General features: G+C 36.5%; 2 protein-coding genes across 2 annotated transcripts in view; both read left to right on the forward strand.

Annotated features, from left to right (window-relative positions):
* The first annotated feature begins 652 nt into the window (after positions 1-652).
* stip1 (stress-induced phosphoprotein 1) lies at positions 653-11509 on the forward strand. Its single transcript, XM_024266395.1, has 14 exons — positions 653-797; positions 3739-3948; positions 4043-4184; positions 5935-6076; positions 8405-8570; positions 8648-8774; positions 8895-8997; positions 9073-9193; positions 9274-9370; positions 9451-9575; positions 9679-9715; positions 9805-9908; positions 11136-11308; positions 11388-11509. The coding sequence occupies exons 1-14, from the start codon at positions 789-791 to the stop codon at positions 11458-11460; spliced, it is 1629 nt and encodes a 542-aa protein (XP_024122163.1). The 5' UTR covers positions 653-788; the 3' UTR covers positions 11461-11509.
* A 2273-nt stretch (positions 11510-13782) lies between these two features.
* rps6ka4 (ribosomal protein S6 kinase, polypeptide 4) overlaps positions 13783-17493 on the forward strand; it is a 15525-nt gene continuing 11814 nt past the window's right edge. The window contains exons 1-2 of the mRNA XM_024266394.2: positions 13783-14828; positions 16805-16876. Of these exons, the coding sequence (XP_024122162.1) occupies positions 14741-14828; positions 16805-16876 (160 nt within the window). The 5' untranslated portion in view covers positions 13783-14740. The remainder of the gene's footprint in view (positions 14829-16804; positions 16877-17493) is intronic.

Here is a 17493-nt window from a genome sequence, read left to right on the forward strand (position 1 = left end):
CTTAATTGACATTTATTTGGTCTTTATTTTCATAACTAAAAAAAATCCTCTTTTATTTTTTTGCTTTCATTCATTTATTTTTGTATAACATGCTCTCACTGTTTTAATTTTTCTAACATGACAATGTTTGATAAATACAGTATATCTACAAGCAATGTTAAAAGAAAATATTGTCTATTGTTCTAATTAACAAGGGGAAAAAAAGGTAAAAGTATTATTTACAGAAGTAACCTGAAAGCAGTAGAATGCTTGCTAATTTACATAAATGATTTTTCTGTGTTCATTTTTAAAAATTAACTAAGAAAAGGTGAAGAATATTCATCTTATTAAAAAAAAGATATGTATACAATTCAAAATAGAACTTAACTTTGGCAAAACTGCTATTTTAAAATTCAAGTTTATGCTCTTAAATATGTGGTGAAATGTTAAAGTATGAGTTCACCCTTAAATAATATACTTTTACCAATATCCTGGTGCTGATCAATGCAAACAATTAACTTTTTCAGCATTTTGTTCTTACTCTTGTATGTAAATGTGCTTATATCTTAAATTTTAAGCTTTTAGGTAACGCTTAGAGCAGAGTAAAACCAGAAGGGCTGTGTTCTGAGATTATTTTTTCACTCATCTTCTGGAAGTTTCAGTCAGGAGGGTATAAATTGCTTGCTGGAGACCTGACGAGAGAGTACATCGCTGTTTGCGGATCTTCTACAACAATCTGGCAACCCGCACATGTTCTGTGGGAGGCGCTAGTCCGCAGTAGTTTCTGGAAGGTACCTCATGCTTGTATCATGGAGAAAGTAAGTCTCGTGGATTTCCTACTTCTTTTAAATCAGACATATAAAAGAATTAGGGGAATATTTCAATGCTAACATAAAATTAGTTTTCAAGCAAATAGCATTTTGATAAATTGGTCTTTTTTTTGTCATTGTCATGAAGAGATTCACTCTGCTAATACATCGAGCTAGCTTGTTAGCTAACCGTCATTCAATGTGGCCACTTAGAAAGTAGTAGCTGTAGCTGAGCTTCAAGTTTTTCCGTAATAAATACTCCTTTTATTACTTTCAAATAACTAGAGTCCTGCGATATTTGCAGGTAACAACTCACGTGCGTGCAGCTCAAGCTAATTAGCAAGTGATCATTTCTACTGAAATCCTACTCACGAAACTAATTTGAACAAAACATAAAAAAACAATGGTTAATTTTTTGTTTCCTGATAATTTATCTTTTTTCCCCTCAGTTTGCACATGCTTATCCTAACCCCAGCATCGTAGGTTCGGACTAGTAGTTCGCAAATCTGTGTCATATTAGCTAGCCAGTTTTTCAGTTTAAACAATTTAAGTGACATTCACAGTGTAGTTAGTATTAAATTTCTGTATTTTAAAGTTTGTCCAAAAGCTGATAGTTTATCTGCTGTCATTTTGGTGTGGCACACGGTGCTAAAGTACTTTTGGGTCGGCTATGTAGTTGCTTTAGCAGCCCTCGCTCACACCGGAGGATCATTCTAGATGCACAGGTTTTTGCTGCCATGGCTACAGCCGCAAATCGTCGGAAACTGTCGCGCATTTCCCCGGTTTTTTAACTGAAGTACTTTCCAATGTATCTTTATTTTTACCCAAATCTGTCAGGAGTATTTACTGACAAACATTTAAATATTTACTGGCAACAGCTTTAACATCTGTCTGTATGTTCATACGTTTGCAAAAACTCAGTTTTTTGTTGTTGTTGTTGAAGGAATTGTGTTAGTACTTCAGTATTTGTTCAGTATTTGTTACTAATCAATAAATTGTCTTATGTATGGTAATCTTGCTGTAATTACATTTAGTGACTTACTTTGTTGAACTAAAAATGTTGTAAAACATTTGAATCTATCAATCTGTAATTAATACTTTACTAGTGGTCATGCATTTCAGGTAATGAGCCTTTTAAAACCTTTTTTTCTTGTTTTATCTTTTTGTCCCAAAACCACAAATATAGAAATATTAATCCTCTCAGTTTCCCCTCTGTTATATTGTTTTAAGTAAACACATTTTAAAGTCCTCTTTGAAATGTAACCACAGAACACAAGCAGGTACATTGACTTTGGAAGCATCCTCATAAACATCATGCTTCTATACTAATTTTACACGACTTGGTTAGAAAATATTGTAATTCTCTCCTTGGTTGACACTCATCACAGGTGTCGTATTTGAAGTTTACTAAACCGTTTTTCAGCATTATTAACAAACTACAAAACCAGCTTTAAAGCCTGTTCTAGTTATCTTTTAAAAGCTCTCAAATGAAATTTGGTCTGAAAAGTCATGTTTACTCATGACCAGTTTGACTTGTTTAAATTTTTTAGAATAATAGAAGTGCTGGTGCAAGCTACATGTACAGCTGCATTTCAGAGAAATATAATTATTATATCACTGAAATTATTTTTAACCCTTGAATATAGTTACTGTTACTGCATTTGTCTTTTTCTAAGCCAATTTATGAAAAACCTGTTACAGTTCTGTCAAATTTTATAGTAGTTAAATAACTTTGTTCATCAGTCCTATTAAATTGTTAACGTGATTTGGGACAAAACGTTTAGCAGCAGAAATCCTGCAGTCTTCCTATAAGTGTATAACAGTAGGAATTTTTTATTCATTTATTTTTTAAATGGGCTGTTACTAAGTTTTGACTTTTGATTCTAAAATAACGTTATTTAAAACAGATTACTCCTTTTTGGTTTAAATGAATCAAAGCTGTTTTTGATAATAAACATCAATAAAAACAAAGTAACCAATTCAAAAGGACAACCCAAAAGACCAAGTCCAAACTGGACCCAGTTTACAGTCTGTACTGTAGGTGAGATTTTATAGAAATGGTTGACATGATGATCTGGTAAAAAGTGAATCTCCTCATGTCAAGTTTAGGATCTTGTTCCCAATTACTTAATATTTTGTTATAATTAATCTACAGAAGTGACTATTCATACATAAGTAGGGTTATGATTAAAAAGTGTGTGGGTATTATAATGCAGCAAAGTGCATTTTTGCCACACATATTACATGTAAAGTGTTTTGATGTACTCACTGCTCTCGTGTGTGCTTATTGTCTGAGAACTATCACACCTGTATCACTACACTTTAGAAAACATGGAAACAGACCAATTATGTGACTTGATGTTTACTCTTATTATTTTGAATGTGATGAATTTACCAATCTCTAATAGTACTGATGTAAATAAACAAAAGAGGCCTCTAGAAACGAATTAAAACAAATTAAATTAAAGCAAAATCCAACAAATGTTTCAAACTTTCTTTATTTCCTCAGAGGAAGTGTTGTTTAGCTCAGCTTTGACTGCCAGCTGGTGTGAAGCTGTATGTGGTTTTGGATTTTTAACTCTGATAACAGAAATTGAAGAAAAGAAACGATCTACCTAATTGGGTTTCATTTTATTAATTTGTGGAAGAAAGCTAACTTTTGTTTAATGTTACTTATGTCGATATGTTGGGCTAGGTATCACTGCTGAAAAATATCAAATAAATGTCATTATTATTAGTTCTGTGCTTATTCTGCTGTCATTTCCTCCTGTTTCTACCCCATGTCAGATCTCTGGAATTTATTTTTATGTTGTTGATGAATTTGTCCTTGATGAACATCCACACAAAGGAGAGATGGTCGTTTCATTGTGGGTCCTAGCTTTTTCTTTAGGCTGTTCTTCAACTTGTTTGTATTTGTGTGTAAACTGGTTGTATTTATCTGTTTGTCTAGATTTCAGCATTGAAAGAGCAGGGCAACAAAGCCCTGAGTGCAGGGAACATCGACGAGGCCGTGCGTTGCTACACGGAGGCCTTGGCTCTCGATCCATCCAACCACGTTCTGTACAGCAACCGCTCCGCTGCTTACGCCAAAAAGGGCAACTATGAGAACGCGCTCCAGGACGCCTGCCAGACTATTAAGATCAAGCCAGACTGGGGAAAGGTGAGCAACCTTCAGTTCAGCAGTCACATTATCCTTCAAGATGTTACGGAATGAAATGCAAATCAACAAACAACATCTGCTTCGATCTGCTAAGGGCTATTCCCGGAAAGCTGCTGCTTTGGAGTTTCTTGGGCGGTTAGAGGACGCAAAAACAACGTACCAGGAGGGACTGCGCCATGAGCCCAGTAATCAGCAGCTGAAGGAGGGTCTGCAGAACATTGAAGCCCGCCTTGCAGGTACGCAGTCGGGCCTTTTATGATGCAAGAAAATTAATGTAATTGCAAAAAAGTAACATTGCTGGAACGGAACAGATCATTACTTGTAAAGCTTTTTATTTAACCAGCTGTAAACAGAAAGGATGTGCTCTGGTTTTAACTCTTTGACACCGGCGCTCCAGTGTTTGTGCTCTTTGATTTACTGTATTGTAGCTGGATTTATGTTGATCATGTTAACAATTAAAAAAAGTACAGATTCTGTGTTTAAGCGTCACTGGCAACGCCTCAGGTGTTAAAGGGTTAAATTCAAGGTGCTGCCTATTAGACAGTTTAAGTGTTAAACTTAAATTTTTTTAAACTGAGAGAAACAGGAAGTAGCTGAATATTATTTTTAACCAAAAAGACGGAGAACTGAATTCATATAGACTGATTCTGAGTCTATTCAGACATTTAGGAATTTAATCTTAGTTGTAGAATAATTACATCATGTTGGTATTGTTTAATGTACGGTACATTTAATTTTCTTTTTGTAAAGTTATCTCTTTCAACTTGTAGACATCTAACAGCAACAAAATAAAGTGTGTTGTTTCTGCTGCATAAATGTTTGTGTTAATGGATTATTTGAAAAAAAAGTACAAATAACACAGCCCACGGAAGATAAATGAATTGAGAATTAAAGCTTAAAACATGCTAATCTTTTTTTTTTCTTAAAAATAAGCTGTAAGTAGCACAAAACGCAAAGGAGAGTGAACCAAATTACAGAGATCACAGGAAATGTCTCTTCTTAAACTTTAGGCTTCAATCTGCAAGCATTATAGTGAGCAGTTATCATACAGTGCTTTGTTAACATGTTTTTATTGTAATGTGCGCTTAAAAAATATAAATATGCATTTGCGGCAAGTAAATTAACTGGTTAACTACGGCTGAGCTTAAAGAATCAGTTGTCAATCTGAATCCAGTAAACAAATAATTGATCCATAAAACTAGAGATTGATCGTTATTCATTTCCCTGTCTGCTCCCTAAAAAAAAAAAAGTAAGGATTGAAGACGGATGTCCACATGTGTGAAAATATGCGCAAAAACAAAATTGAATTTAAAAAAAATTATGAATCGAATCAATTCAGGCCCTGGTGAATCGACTTGAATCTGGATATTGGTGAGACCCAGCCCTATTGTTAACCCTTTAACACCTGAATAGCACTTTGAATAACTGTTTGCCCTATTAACATAATTCCAACAGATTCTGACAGTGAGAAAAGCAGATTTGCATTTGGACTGCTGTTCTCCATGACAGAATTATTTTATTTACGATTCTGGAAAAACTTCTCTACTGTAAATTGTTGCATATCAGCGTAAAGCTGCTGTTCTCTGGTTCAGAACCTGCTGACATTATGTTAATTGGGTTAGCGATTGAAGAGTTGCAGTGCTCGAAAAAATGTGAAGAAAGGAGCTAAAGGTCAGATGTTAAAGGATTAATAATCAAAGATGACTATGTCTGAGTCGTAGATGAAGATATTCAGTCGACCAGGTGATGTTGAGTCATGGTACTCTTCTGTTCTTGAAACATTTAACCCACTCGCCCAAGCAACTGATGGAGCAACTTGGATGAGTGATGAAATGTTTAAAGAAGGAAAAACGTCCAGATGTCATGATGCAACGTCAAGACTTCTCTGATGTTGAGTCAGAGAAATGTTGACAGATTTCCTCCTCTATTGAGTATTCGACTTTCTGTGTCTTGACCACTGATGAAACTGACTTTGTTTGTCTCCAGAAAAGCTGATGATGAACCCCTTTGCCATGCCCAACTTGTATCAGAAGCTGGAGAACGACCCAAGAACCCGCGAGCTTCTGTCTGATCCCAGCTACCGAGAACTGCTAGAGCAGCTCAAGAACAAACCGTCAGAACTCGGAACGTACGTGTTTTCTTCTCCTTCACCATAGCCGCGTATGACATTAACAACTTATTCAAACACTCTGTTGATCCCAAACTAAACAGTCATGCATTTTGTGCTGTCATATCAGCATGTTGGTGCCATTTTGGAGCGGTTGTGTTGTCCTGTATCATCAGTCTCATAACAATCACAGAAAATGTGGCATCAGACTCGAGCCACCCCACAGAAACATCTGCAGTTTAAGGATCAAGATAATAACAGAAATTTAGATTTGAAATGTAAAAAATAAATGTGTATATTTTTGTTAGGAGTTTAAAAAACAGTTTCAAAAAATGAGATTTTTTTTCAACCTTCACCTGCAGTGGGATGAGAACAAAACACAAGACATACTTAAGGATATAAAACTTGTTGTTGAGGCAGTTTACATGTCCACCAGAAAATATGAGGGTTAAACCAATTTTCACATGTAAAAGGAAAAAAAACTGCATTCATTTATTTTTATTAGGGATAAAAATACAAAAAAAAAACCTAAAAACTGCTGAAAAAGCAGAATGTCCTGAATGTTTGAATTTGTGTGGTTGTCTATACGCTGAATGTCTCAGTGGTGTGATCAGTAAAAGTCTCTGTTTGCACCAGCAAGCTCAGCTATTTGAAGTATTGAAAAAGTTAAAAGAAAAAAAAGAAGAAAAAAAAAATGAAGTATTGAAAAACCTTTTAGGTTAACAACAGTCACTTTATGTCCAGATCATGGTTTAAATAATCTGATAGTGAAAGGGTCAAGCTCGCCTCTGATTGGCCGAGATTTAGCAGGCAGTGAGTTGAGTAGCTAGCTGTGTCCAATAGTGCTGCCACAAACGATTATTTCAGTAGTCGACTAATCACTGATTATTTTTTCCGATTAGTCGACTAATCGAGCATTGCGTAAAGTGGATAAAAAGCAAACATCTTAACCATCATTAGCTTTAAACTAATAACTAGATATATATTATTACCTGCAATAATGCTAGTGTGAATGCTGTAAGCTGAATTTGGTTGCTGAAGTTGCTCGAGCTGATACCTGAAGATGGTGAAATTGATAGGTAAAAATGCTGAAGCTGATGGCTAAAACCGCTGAAGTTGATATCCAGCTGAAATATTAGTTAAATGCCAAATTAGCCTAAGTTTGCCAAAGCACCTAGCATGCAGCTGAAATATTAGCTAATCTCGAAAAATAGCCAAAATAAGAACCGAAAAAATCTTTAATTAGCCAAAGTAGCTAGCATGCAGCTGAAATATTAGCTAATTTCGCAAAATAGCCAAAAATAAGAACGGGAAAAAATTTTAATTAGCCAAAATAGCTAGCATGTAGGTGAAATATTAGCTAAGTTCCAAATTAGCCTAAAAAACCTTAATAAATGCCAAAATAGTCCAAAAAGCTAATGTCATGATAACTTTCAACTTTACTACACTCTGACTCCATATAATACAACGACTAATCGACTATTAAATTAGTTGTCAACTATTTTGATAGTCGATTGGTTGACTAATCTTGGCAGTTCTAGTGTCCAATAAACGCAGGATCATGAGAACAGATTAAATGAAAGATTTTATTTTATTTTTTTGCTGAGAATGTTTGGACTCGAGCTGTATGATTATTAGCTAAACAGGTTTTTACTTCAGTAGTAAATGGCGTATACTTGTATAGCGCTTGCTACCCTCCTTCGAGGGCCCAAAGCGCTTCACAGTCACAGACCCATTCACGCACACATTCACACACTGGTGGTCGCTCCACTGCTGAACACTGGCGCCAACCTCCCACCAGAGGCAATTTGGGGTTCAGTGGTTTCAAACATTCTCAGAACAAAACCATTTGTTTCTTTGTTTTTTTTCCCCCCTTTTAAATGAATTTTCTTTTACTTTTTCACAGAAACGGGTTTAAATGAGAAATATGGAGAGGTTTTAATAATAGAAAAAGCATTGCATTTCGCTGTGATGTTTCTATTTTTAACATAAAGGGAGAAAAATAAAGAACAAAGTGGCAGAGAATCCATATAAATTAGTAAACTAAATGGAAGGGTTGAAGTTTTTAGGGTGAAATCCCCAAATTTTTAGTGTGTATGTGTCCAAAAAAGCAGCTTGACCAGTTTCTATGCCCAGGATATAAAGAATTGATTGAATATAAAGAGTAAAGTCTTTAGGTTTGACTCTGGAACATGGTGTGGGCAGCTCAGTAGGTGAAGATAACCCAAAGTCTTCTGATGATGGTCATGGAACGGATGGTGCTCTCCAGGGAGGTGGAGGTGGGATTTGTGGAACTGGCTGGAAGGTGGAGAGAGATGGTGACGTATGCATGCCTGTGAATGTTTGTAGGAAGCTGCAGGACCCCAGGGTGATGACTACACTGTCAGTGCTGCTCGGCCTGAACCTCTCTGAGATGGAAGAAGAGGAGGAACGCTCTCCTCCTCCTCCTCCCAAACCAAAGGAGACTCCACCACCGCCCCCTAAAGAAGAAGACCTCCCTGAAAACAAGAGAATGGTACTCATCTATCAATGATGAATCCCACTTCATCATCTGATGGTTCAAACTTCACAAAATGTTTTGTTCTTGAACAGGCTCTGAAGGAGAAGGAACTGGGTAACAACGCGTACAAGAATAAAGACTTTGAATCTGCCCTGAAACATTATGAAGAAGCAATAAAGCACGACCCCACCAACATGACCTATTTATCTAATCAAGCAGGTAGGAAGCCTGACTGAATGTGTAAAACTTACAAAACAGATTCATTGTTGAGCGGAAATGTTTTAATGAGGCAAAGCACACAACTTTAAATTTGAAATCATGTCCTTTATACTTTTACAGCTGTGTATTTTGAAAAGGGAGACTTTGAAAAGTGCAGAGAGTTGTGTGAGAAGGCCATCGATGTTGGCAGAGAGAACAGAGAAGACTACAGACAGATTGCAAAGTAAGATCATAGTCAGAAAATATCTATTTTAAATGTTCAAGAAAATGTCTTCTAAAAGTTTTTTTATTTTTGTAGGGCTCTGGCTCGAATTGGTAACTCGTATTTTAAGCAGGAGAAATACAAAGAAGCAATTCAGTTTTTCAACAAGAGTCTGACGGAGCATCGCACACCGGACGTCCTGAAAAAATGCCAGCAGGTGCAGATCTTTAAGAAAAATACAATAAAATAAAAAAAAAAAGCTGCTTTGAATTAATATTGATTTTTATTTTTCTTCAGGCTGAGAAGATTTTGAAGGAGCAGGAAAAACTGGCGTACATCAATCCAGACCTGGCTCTCGAGGAGAAAAACAAGGGCAACGACGCTTTCCAGAAAGGTTTAAAGTATTTTGGTGTTCTCAATCGTTTCTCCTGAAGCAGCTTCACTAAAGTGACGCCGGTTTGTCCGCTCCTACAGGAGACTATCCGTTAGCCATGAAACATTACACAGAGGCCATTAAAAGAAACCCCAATGATGCCAAACTCTACAGTAACAGAGCTGCCTGCTACACAAAGCTGTTGGAGTTTCAGCTTGCCCTCAAGGTACAGACACACCTCTGGAAGTTTTACACATCTATCACCTGGTTTACGTTAAACTCACTAAACCTGACATTGTTTTGTTGTTGTTGTTGTTTTTTTTTTACAGGATTGTGAAGAGTGCATTAAACTGGATCCAACTTTCAGTAAGTTTTTAGACTTGAAACAGTTTTTGGCAAAATTTTGAGTAATTAGAAATTATCCCCTCAGACTTATAAAATGTTTTAATTCTCAGTCAAAGGTTACACGCGTAAAGGAGCAGCTCTTGAGGCCATGAAAGATTATTCCAAAGCAATGGATGCCTATCAGAAGGCTCTCGAAATGGACTCGACCTCAAAGGTAAAGAAAGCATCCCCGAGTCTGTCACAAATAACCACCATCTGTCTAATATTTACACAAAAAACAAATATCTTTACAATTTAAATTGATTGTTGTTTTAAAAATGCATTTATACATTCTCTTTACTGCAGCGGGCATCAGTGACTGACATCACACTTTGTGCATCAGTGTGGTGTAGCAGAAGACATCTGTAGTTTTTTGTCTGTTTATTGAAATAAAGCTAAGACCTACGACCTGTGAAAATGGGATCACCCTTAAACCCTTTAACACCGGAGATGTCGGCGTTGACACTGAAATAACACACACTCTTTAGCCTTGTTTCCACTGAGTGGACCAGTATTTGTGATCATTTCTATTGTAAAATGGACCCTTTTAACAGTACCAATACGTAAATGTTGTATACTTGTGTAGATTTTTTCTAACTTCCTTGAAGGCCCAAAACGCTTTACAGTCACAGACACATTCACACCCTGGTGGCGGCTCCGCTGCTGAACACTGGCACCAACCTTCAACAAGAGGCAATGTAGGGTTCTAGTCCAAGGACACTTTGACACATAGGGGGGACAAGGCAGGAATTGAGCCCTCAATCTTCCGATCAGGAGTCGACCACCGCACTGCTACACCACAGCTGCACCATACCTCTTGGGGTCCCTTTGGGCTGTAGGTCCATTGAAAAGTGGAGCAGAAGGGTTGGGGTGGAGCTTCTGTAGTCACCCGCTGATGGGAAGAAAGTGATGACGACATTAGAAAGCGCCACTGTAGCGCTCATTTAAGCTAACGTTTCCAACATTTGTAAGCATTCGGGTTTTTGTGGTTTCCTGTGAACTCTTTTAGTCTCGAGTCTATATTGAAAATGCCTTCAGACAGCAGCAAGGCCCGGTCTCCAGTGGAACTGCAAACGCTCCTTGCCATTCTTTGGTGCCGGTGTGATACAGGGTGAGCTAGCGGTCTACATCACACAATGGGCCATGAAAACAAACCACTCAGTCGACAGTTGACTGAGTGAATCTTTTAGAATTACTTTGATTACGTAGTTGACGCGTTTCGAAAGAGTGTCAACACTGGAGCTAAAATCTGGTGTTAAAGGGCCAAGAAGTTTTATTTTTTTCTTATTTAGATTAAAAACAAGTCAACACTTTAGGGCAAACAAATGATTTCTCAATTGAAATAAACTTCACATGGAGACTCTTGATTTGGAGTTAATGATTTTTGTTTTCTCCCAAACAGGAAGCGACAGAAGGCGTTCAGCGCTGCATGGTCAGTCAAGCCATGAGGAACGACAGTCCGGAGGAGGTGAAGAAGAGGGCCATGGCTGACCCAGAAGTGCAGCAGATCATGAGTGACCCTGCAATGCGCATGATCCTGGAGCAAATGCAGAAGGACCCCCAGGCCCTCAGCGAGTAAGTCGGCCTCTTGTTTTCTGTGCTCATGCTCACAGTGCCTGGTTCAAACTTACTGGTTTTCCTTTTTGATTCACAGCCACTTGAAGAACCCAGTTATTGCTCAGAAGATACAGAAACTTATTGATGTTGGACTGATTGCCATCCGCTGATGTGGGATTAGAGCTACGTGTGCAAGAATATCCCAAGAAGACGGTGGAACAACATGCTGATTCCTCAAAAGTACTACATCCACTTCTCTTGCCTTCAGATTTGAATTATTATATCGTCACTGGTCTCATTGGGACCACGTATGTTCACTTTTTGTTTCTTTTTGTTAAGATCAGAATCACAATTTTTATATTTGTTTGGGTGGTAAAACATCAGTTGGTATGTTTTCTGAAAAGCTTCAGCACTCTAGGCAACTTCATCCGAAATAAATTCAAATGTGGAAATGCTGTATTACAATCTTCACAGAAATCTGGAAAAAATGTTGAAAGGGGGAAGCCCAGCCTGAACGTTTGTCTTGTATTTCTGTTGGTTTGTGGATTGAGCTAATCATAAAAATAATTTTCCTTTTCACCACTGTTTTCATTTTTTTAATTCATGGCAAAAGCTGTAAGAGTTGTTTTTTTTATTTTAAATCGTGTCCTTTTTAGGCATTCTTTTCATCCACCAGCGCACTCCTTCAAGTTGTCAAATTTAAAGTTTTCAACATCAGTCATTCATCATAGCATGAATTTTTGGTGATTGTTTTCCATACACTCTTTACACAATTGATCTGTGAGCTTCTTGGTTCTTTTTTACAGAATCTCAAATACTTCCTGGCTGACCTTAAACCTTTATTCCTTCAAGTCGGTAACTGTTTGGCAAAGCTGGACTGGCTTGAGAAACAACAGTTCAGGGAGGGATTTACCTCCTCAACTGATGGGTTATTGGTTTTAATAGTTGTTTATCACCCTTTTAAAGACGAAATACTTCAAGTATTTAAACTAACTTCTACCTGTATCTGATCGTTATAATTGGCTTAGTGGAGAGAACAGACCGTGTTGCATTGGAGGATACCTCAGAATTGTTGCGGTTCTTGCAGGTCTATATTTGTGTATTAGTCATGTGTTTTGCCTCAACAAATCCATAGGATTTTTCATGTCTAACATTTACTGTTGTTCAAGAGCGGCAATGGAGGGTTGGGCTTTTTTTCTTTCATCCCTCATGATCCCAATGTTTTCATACAACATGCAAAAACTTACGTTTTAAAGGAAGTTGTCCTGGGGATGTAATGTACCAACCGAACTAGTTGTATTCTACAATAACAGTATCTGAATGTATTTCAAAGTGTCATGACTCTTCATTTGTTTCTTTTATAATAATGTTAGTCATTATCTATACATTAAGGACAACATGTAGTCAGTTTACATGCAACAAAGAGGGACATAAACAAAACCAGGAATAGTTTGTAAAACAAGTTTAAATACTGCTGTTAAGGTCTATTGGTAATTTAACACCGACTTACTTTTTAAACGCAGCAAGAAAGAAAGAGATTAAACATGATGTTTATTCTATGTGCATGTCCAAAGTCTGGCCCGTGGGCCAAATGCATTCAAATTTCTACCAGCCCCTACGCTCCTGTCATGAAATGGAAAAAATATGTGGACACCAGCACTTTTTGAGGACCATAGGATCTCTAGACTGATTGGCTAAATTAAATCAAGACATTGTAAACCTGTGGCCAAACCCTTTCTAGCCCATTTCTGAAATGTTTACTAAAAACAAAATGAACTAATTTTTTTTCACATAATTTACATTTAGACGTTTACAGTGAGCATTTAAGTGTACACATATGTATTTAATTATGCTGTTTTTTAGCCTTAAAAAAAGTGGTAGTACATTAGAAATTTATTTCAGAATTGTAGGCGTGGAATAAGCCTGACCCTACTTCCCAGCATCCATATTTTTTTTAATCATCCCTACTACTAGCTTACAGATCCTCAGAACCCTAGTGTAATATTGGTGCAGTAAAAATGGTGCACAATATTGGAGCAAAGTTTTGAGCCAGTTCGGACGAGGAAAGCAAAGACGTACATGGATCTGTTTGTCTACAAGTGGATGCATCAGACTCTAGAGGAGCAGGGACCTTGACTCAGTAGCTTCTACGTCACAACTACAGTCTTTTCCAAAACAGAATTGTTATCATTTGCTCCTAATTCAACAATTTTAATAAAGAAATATTTTAAAAAGCCATTTTTAACTTAATTTTAATTACATATATCCTACATTATGCAAAAAATGCCATGTTAAAAACACGATTTTCTTTGAAGTGTCTTTTATAATCAACAAAGAGCGAGGAGAGGTCACATATAAAGCTTAAATACTACAGTCAAAATGTGTTCTGGTAAAACAACTTACTTTTCGAACGGAGAGAGGTAAAAAAAAAGTGTACGTGACACTTTCTAAGCATTTATCAAATAATAGTGTCGCAATTCAGGCGGGAAGACGTCAACCCATCAACTTGACAGGAGTTTGAAATCTCAGCGCTCCGCCCCCTAAAAAAACAATCGGCCCCGCCCACCCACTTTGTTCACGTGACAGGCCGTCGCCCAGGTTGTGTCGAAAGCGTCCTGGTGTTAGCATTTTACTGACTGTAGGGGAAACTAGCAAAAGCGACATGGAAACAATTTAGCCGACTTCTAACATATGGATTTACTTGATAAGGAAACACTTGAAATGAAGGCTTTGCTCACGACGTGCCTGCCGGTGCGTGAAGACGTCAGTTATCACGGCTAACAAAACATTAGCCTGTTAGCTTACCGTTCAAACTTTGACGGACAACTGAGGCGATCCGCAGGCTACTTGCTAATGCTTCCTCTGCAGTTTACTACTACTACTCGATCATATAAGGTGACGTTTTGTTTGGTTTCTCTTGTGGTTACGCTACGTGAGCATCGCCTTAGCTTTAAAGATACCGACCACTGATTAATCGTTTTACCTAAAGTGAGCTTAACTTTACGAAGTAACGTCCGCTATTTCAATCCAAATTAACCTTCGTTTGTTTGCTAATGCTAGCCATAGCCCGTAAACTGTCCAACTTTGTCAGCAACTAACACATATTCAATCAGACATCGAAAGTTGCTAACTTCCTCCGCACAGATGATAGAGGAGAGTGGACAGATTGTTTTTTAGCAGCCAAAAACTCCATTGTATGTGTGTGTTTTTAAATTAGTTACCGATCGATTATGCATAAATTCAGGATGATAAAGCCAGGGGGATCAGGGAGACTGCTTTGTGTCAGAAAGAACACCGTCCGGTTTTCCGATAATCTGTGAGCATTTCGCAATGCAGCATCTCTAGATATCCATTAATAGCGCGTATCTGAGCGTGTTTATTGAAGTTGGATACGGTTGGTGCGGAGCTTCATTCAAACCGGTTCAGCGTGTAGTCTTCACCGGTGGAGTGATGTCTGGAGACGCGTCAGATAGCAGTGATGATTCCGATGGGAAAACCAACGAGAAGACCTCAACTGTTAAGCATCAGATCACTAATGGTATGTCCCACTTTCTATACTGTTTCTATTCTTCCTGTTAAAAATATCATGTATTAGAAAATCAAAATTGCATTACTGCTTAGATTTTTCCCCCCTCACATCATCTTCCAAACCTTATGGAGACATCAACATGACTTAGCTGTAAGCAAATGGAGCTGGATATCCAATTCTGTTCACTCTTACATAATCACTTACAGAACACATTTAGCCCCAAGAAAAACATCAACACAACCTGAATTTTGTCTCCAAATGGCTACAGTTTATGTCTAGAATACTGTAGATTTAACTATAAACATATTTAAGTCATAGATCTGTTATATTAAAATAATTTTAAAAAATGGCTACACAGTTCAAATCCCAGCTAGATTGTAGATGTTGAGTTTGCATGTTATCCTTGTACGTTTGTGCCTTTTCTCCATGTTTCTACACTTGATTAAAGTGTAAATTTCACACCCATTATTATTATTAAAAAAAAAAAATTACAACTGAGTATTTGGGCCAGTTTACAAAAACAAAAAATGAAATTATAACTTTAAATCTCGTAAATGTACAAGAAAAAAAGTCGTAGCTGTTAAATTATCAGAGTAAAATTGTATATTTATGACATAAAAAAGTAATCGACTAAATTTATGACTTATTTCTTGTAGATGTATGTGTTTTAAAGTTGTAAATATATGACTATGAATCTTGTAAATTTACGTGAAAAAAGTCATACATTTTCAACAAAAAAGTCATGAATTTACAGAAAAAAAGTAATATATTTATGAGAAAAAGAAATGCAACTACAAGAGCATAAATGCATAACTTTACAAATCATACATTTATGTGTTTTGAAGTCGTAAACTTCTGACTTTAAATCTTATAAATTTACAAGAAAAAAGTCATACATTTTTTTGAAAAAAATAATGCATTCATTAGAAACAATTTTATAAATTTACAAAAAAAGTCATAATTTTGCAAGAAAATAGTAATACATTTACAAGAAAATTCATACATCTACAAGAAAAAAAATCATAACTACAAAAAAGTCGTACATTTACAAGAAAAGTCTTACATCTTGGAGGAAAAAATTAATACATTTTCGAGAAACAAGTAATACATTTATGATAAAAGTCTTGCATCTACAAGAATTTTTTTTTTAATATACGAGTAAAAAGTTATACATTTACGAGAAAAATCATAAATGTACAAAAAAGTCATTAATCTAAAAGAAAAAATATTTAAATTTATGAAAAAAATAATAAAATTACGAGAAAAAAGTAATACATTTACAAAAAAATTTTATAAATTAGCAAGAAACTAATTTAGACATCTACGAGACAAAAAGTAATACATTTACCAAAAAAGTCATACATTTATGAAGAAAAATAATCCTAAATGAGAAAAGAAGATGAAAGACGTAAATCATCATGTGAAGCTTTATTTCCTTATCGGTTTAAAAAAAACAAATAAATTCTGAACCTTTTGGTGACTCAAAATCAAATTATTATTAGTGAAGCTGACTCTAAGGGGTTCGGTGTCGGTAATGCCGAACAATAACATGTGCCCCGTGTTATCGTTCACGTTGGACCCTCAATCTCCAAAGTCCGCCACTTCCTCCTACAGCCCATAAACACGCTTCATAGGTGAATTGATGATTCTAAATTGCCCCTAGGTGTGCATGTGAGAGTGTGTGGTCCTGCAACAGGCTGGCCACCTGTTCAGGGTGTACCCACCTTTGCCGGGGACAAGCTCCAGTGACCCTGAAGGGGATTCAGTGGGTTCTGAAGATGGATGAACACACACAAATCTATTTATCTATCTAAAAAAACCTACCAACATGTTTTCAATACAATTGGATTTATTTGTAATAATTATTTTTAAATAAAGTTGTCTGCTGTGATGTTATCATGTAAAGGTTGGGTTTCTCAAGTGATCAAGTTTCTGTTGTTTTTGTCCTAAAATGCATAAAATAAGGTTTTATTTTTTGTGTCTAGCCAACCTTACAGGTCACACGGAGAGGGTCGGGATGGAGAACTTTGAACTTCTGAAGGTTTTAGGCACTGGAGGTATGGGTCTATGTCTATGATATATATATACCAGTATATTTTAAGATATTGTGAGTGTTGGTTCCAGGTAGATTCATAGCTGGATCATTTGATTCTCTGTTATTTCTTGAAGGGTGAAACGTAAAGGATTTTAAAAAACATTACCTTAAAGTATCCCAAAATATGTGTAAGATTTGATTCTTTGCATTAACCCGTTTAGGTTTAAACTGTTTTTTAGTGACTCAATTTTCCTCAGTTGCCATTACAGCTAAATTACTTTTCTTAACGCTGTGCTTTACGAAGATACTAAAGTGCTATAAAAGTATACGCCTTTGTGATTGATCAGACGTTACAGAAATCTCATTGATTTATTGTCTTAATACAAATATTGAGTTAATATATTATTTTTTGGATAGTTAACGTGTTCAAGCACGTGATTAATAAATTGAGAACTAACGCGTTAATTGTCATTAACGCAAATATATCATCACACGACACTGAGCTGCAGCCTTTTGTTCCGCCTCGGCCGCAGCGTGCATTAAAACCCCTCGTCCAGTGTTATCCCACTTATGTAAGGGATAATACCCGACGAAGTGTGCGTTATGAGAAATTAACGCACGACACGGAGGCCTAAACCG

The sequence above is a fragment of the Oryzias melastigma genome, linkage group LG14, assembly GCF_002922805.2.
Source record: "Oryzias melastigma strain HK-1 linkage group LG14, ASM292280v2, whole genome shotgun sequence".
Classification (NCBI taxonomy): Eukaryota; Metazoa; Chordata; class Actinopteri; order Beloniformes; family Adrianichthyidae; genus Oryzias; species Oryzias melastigma.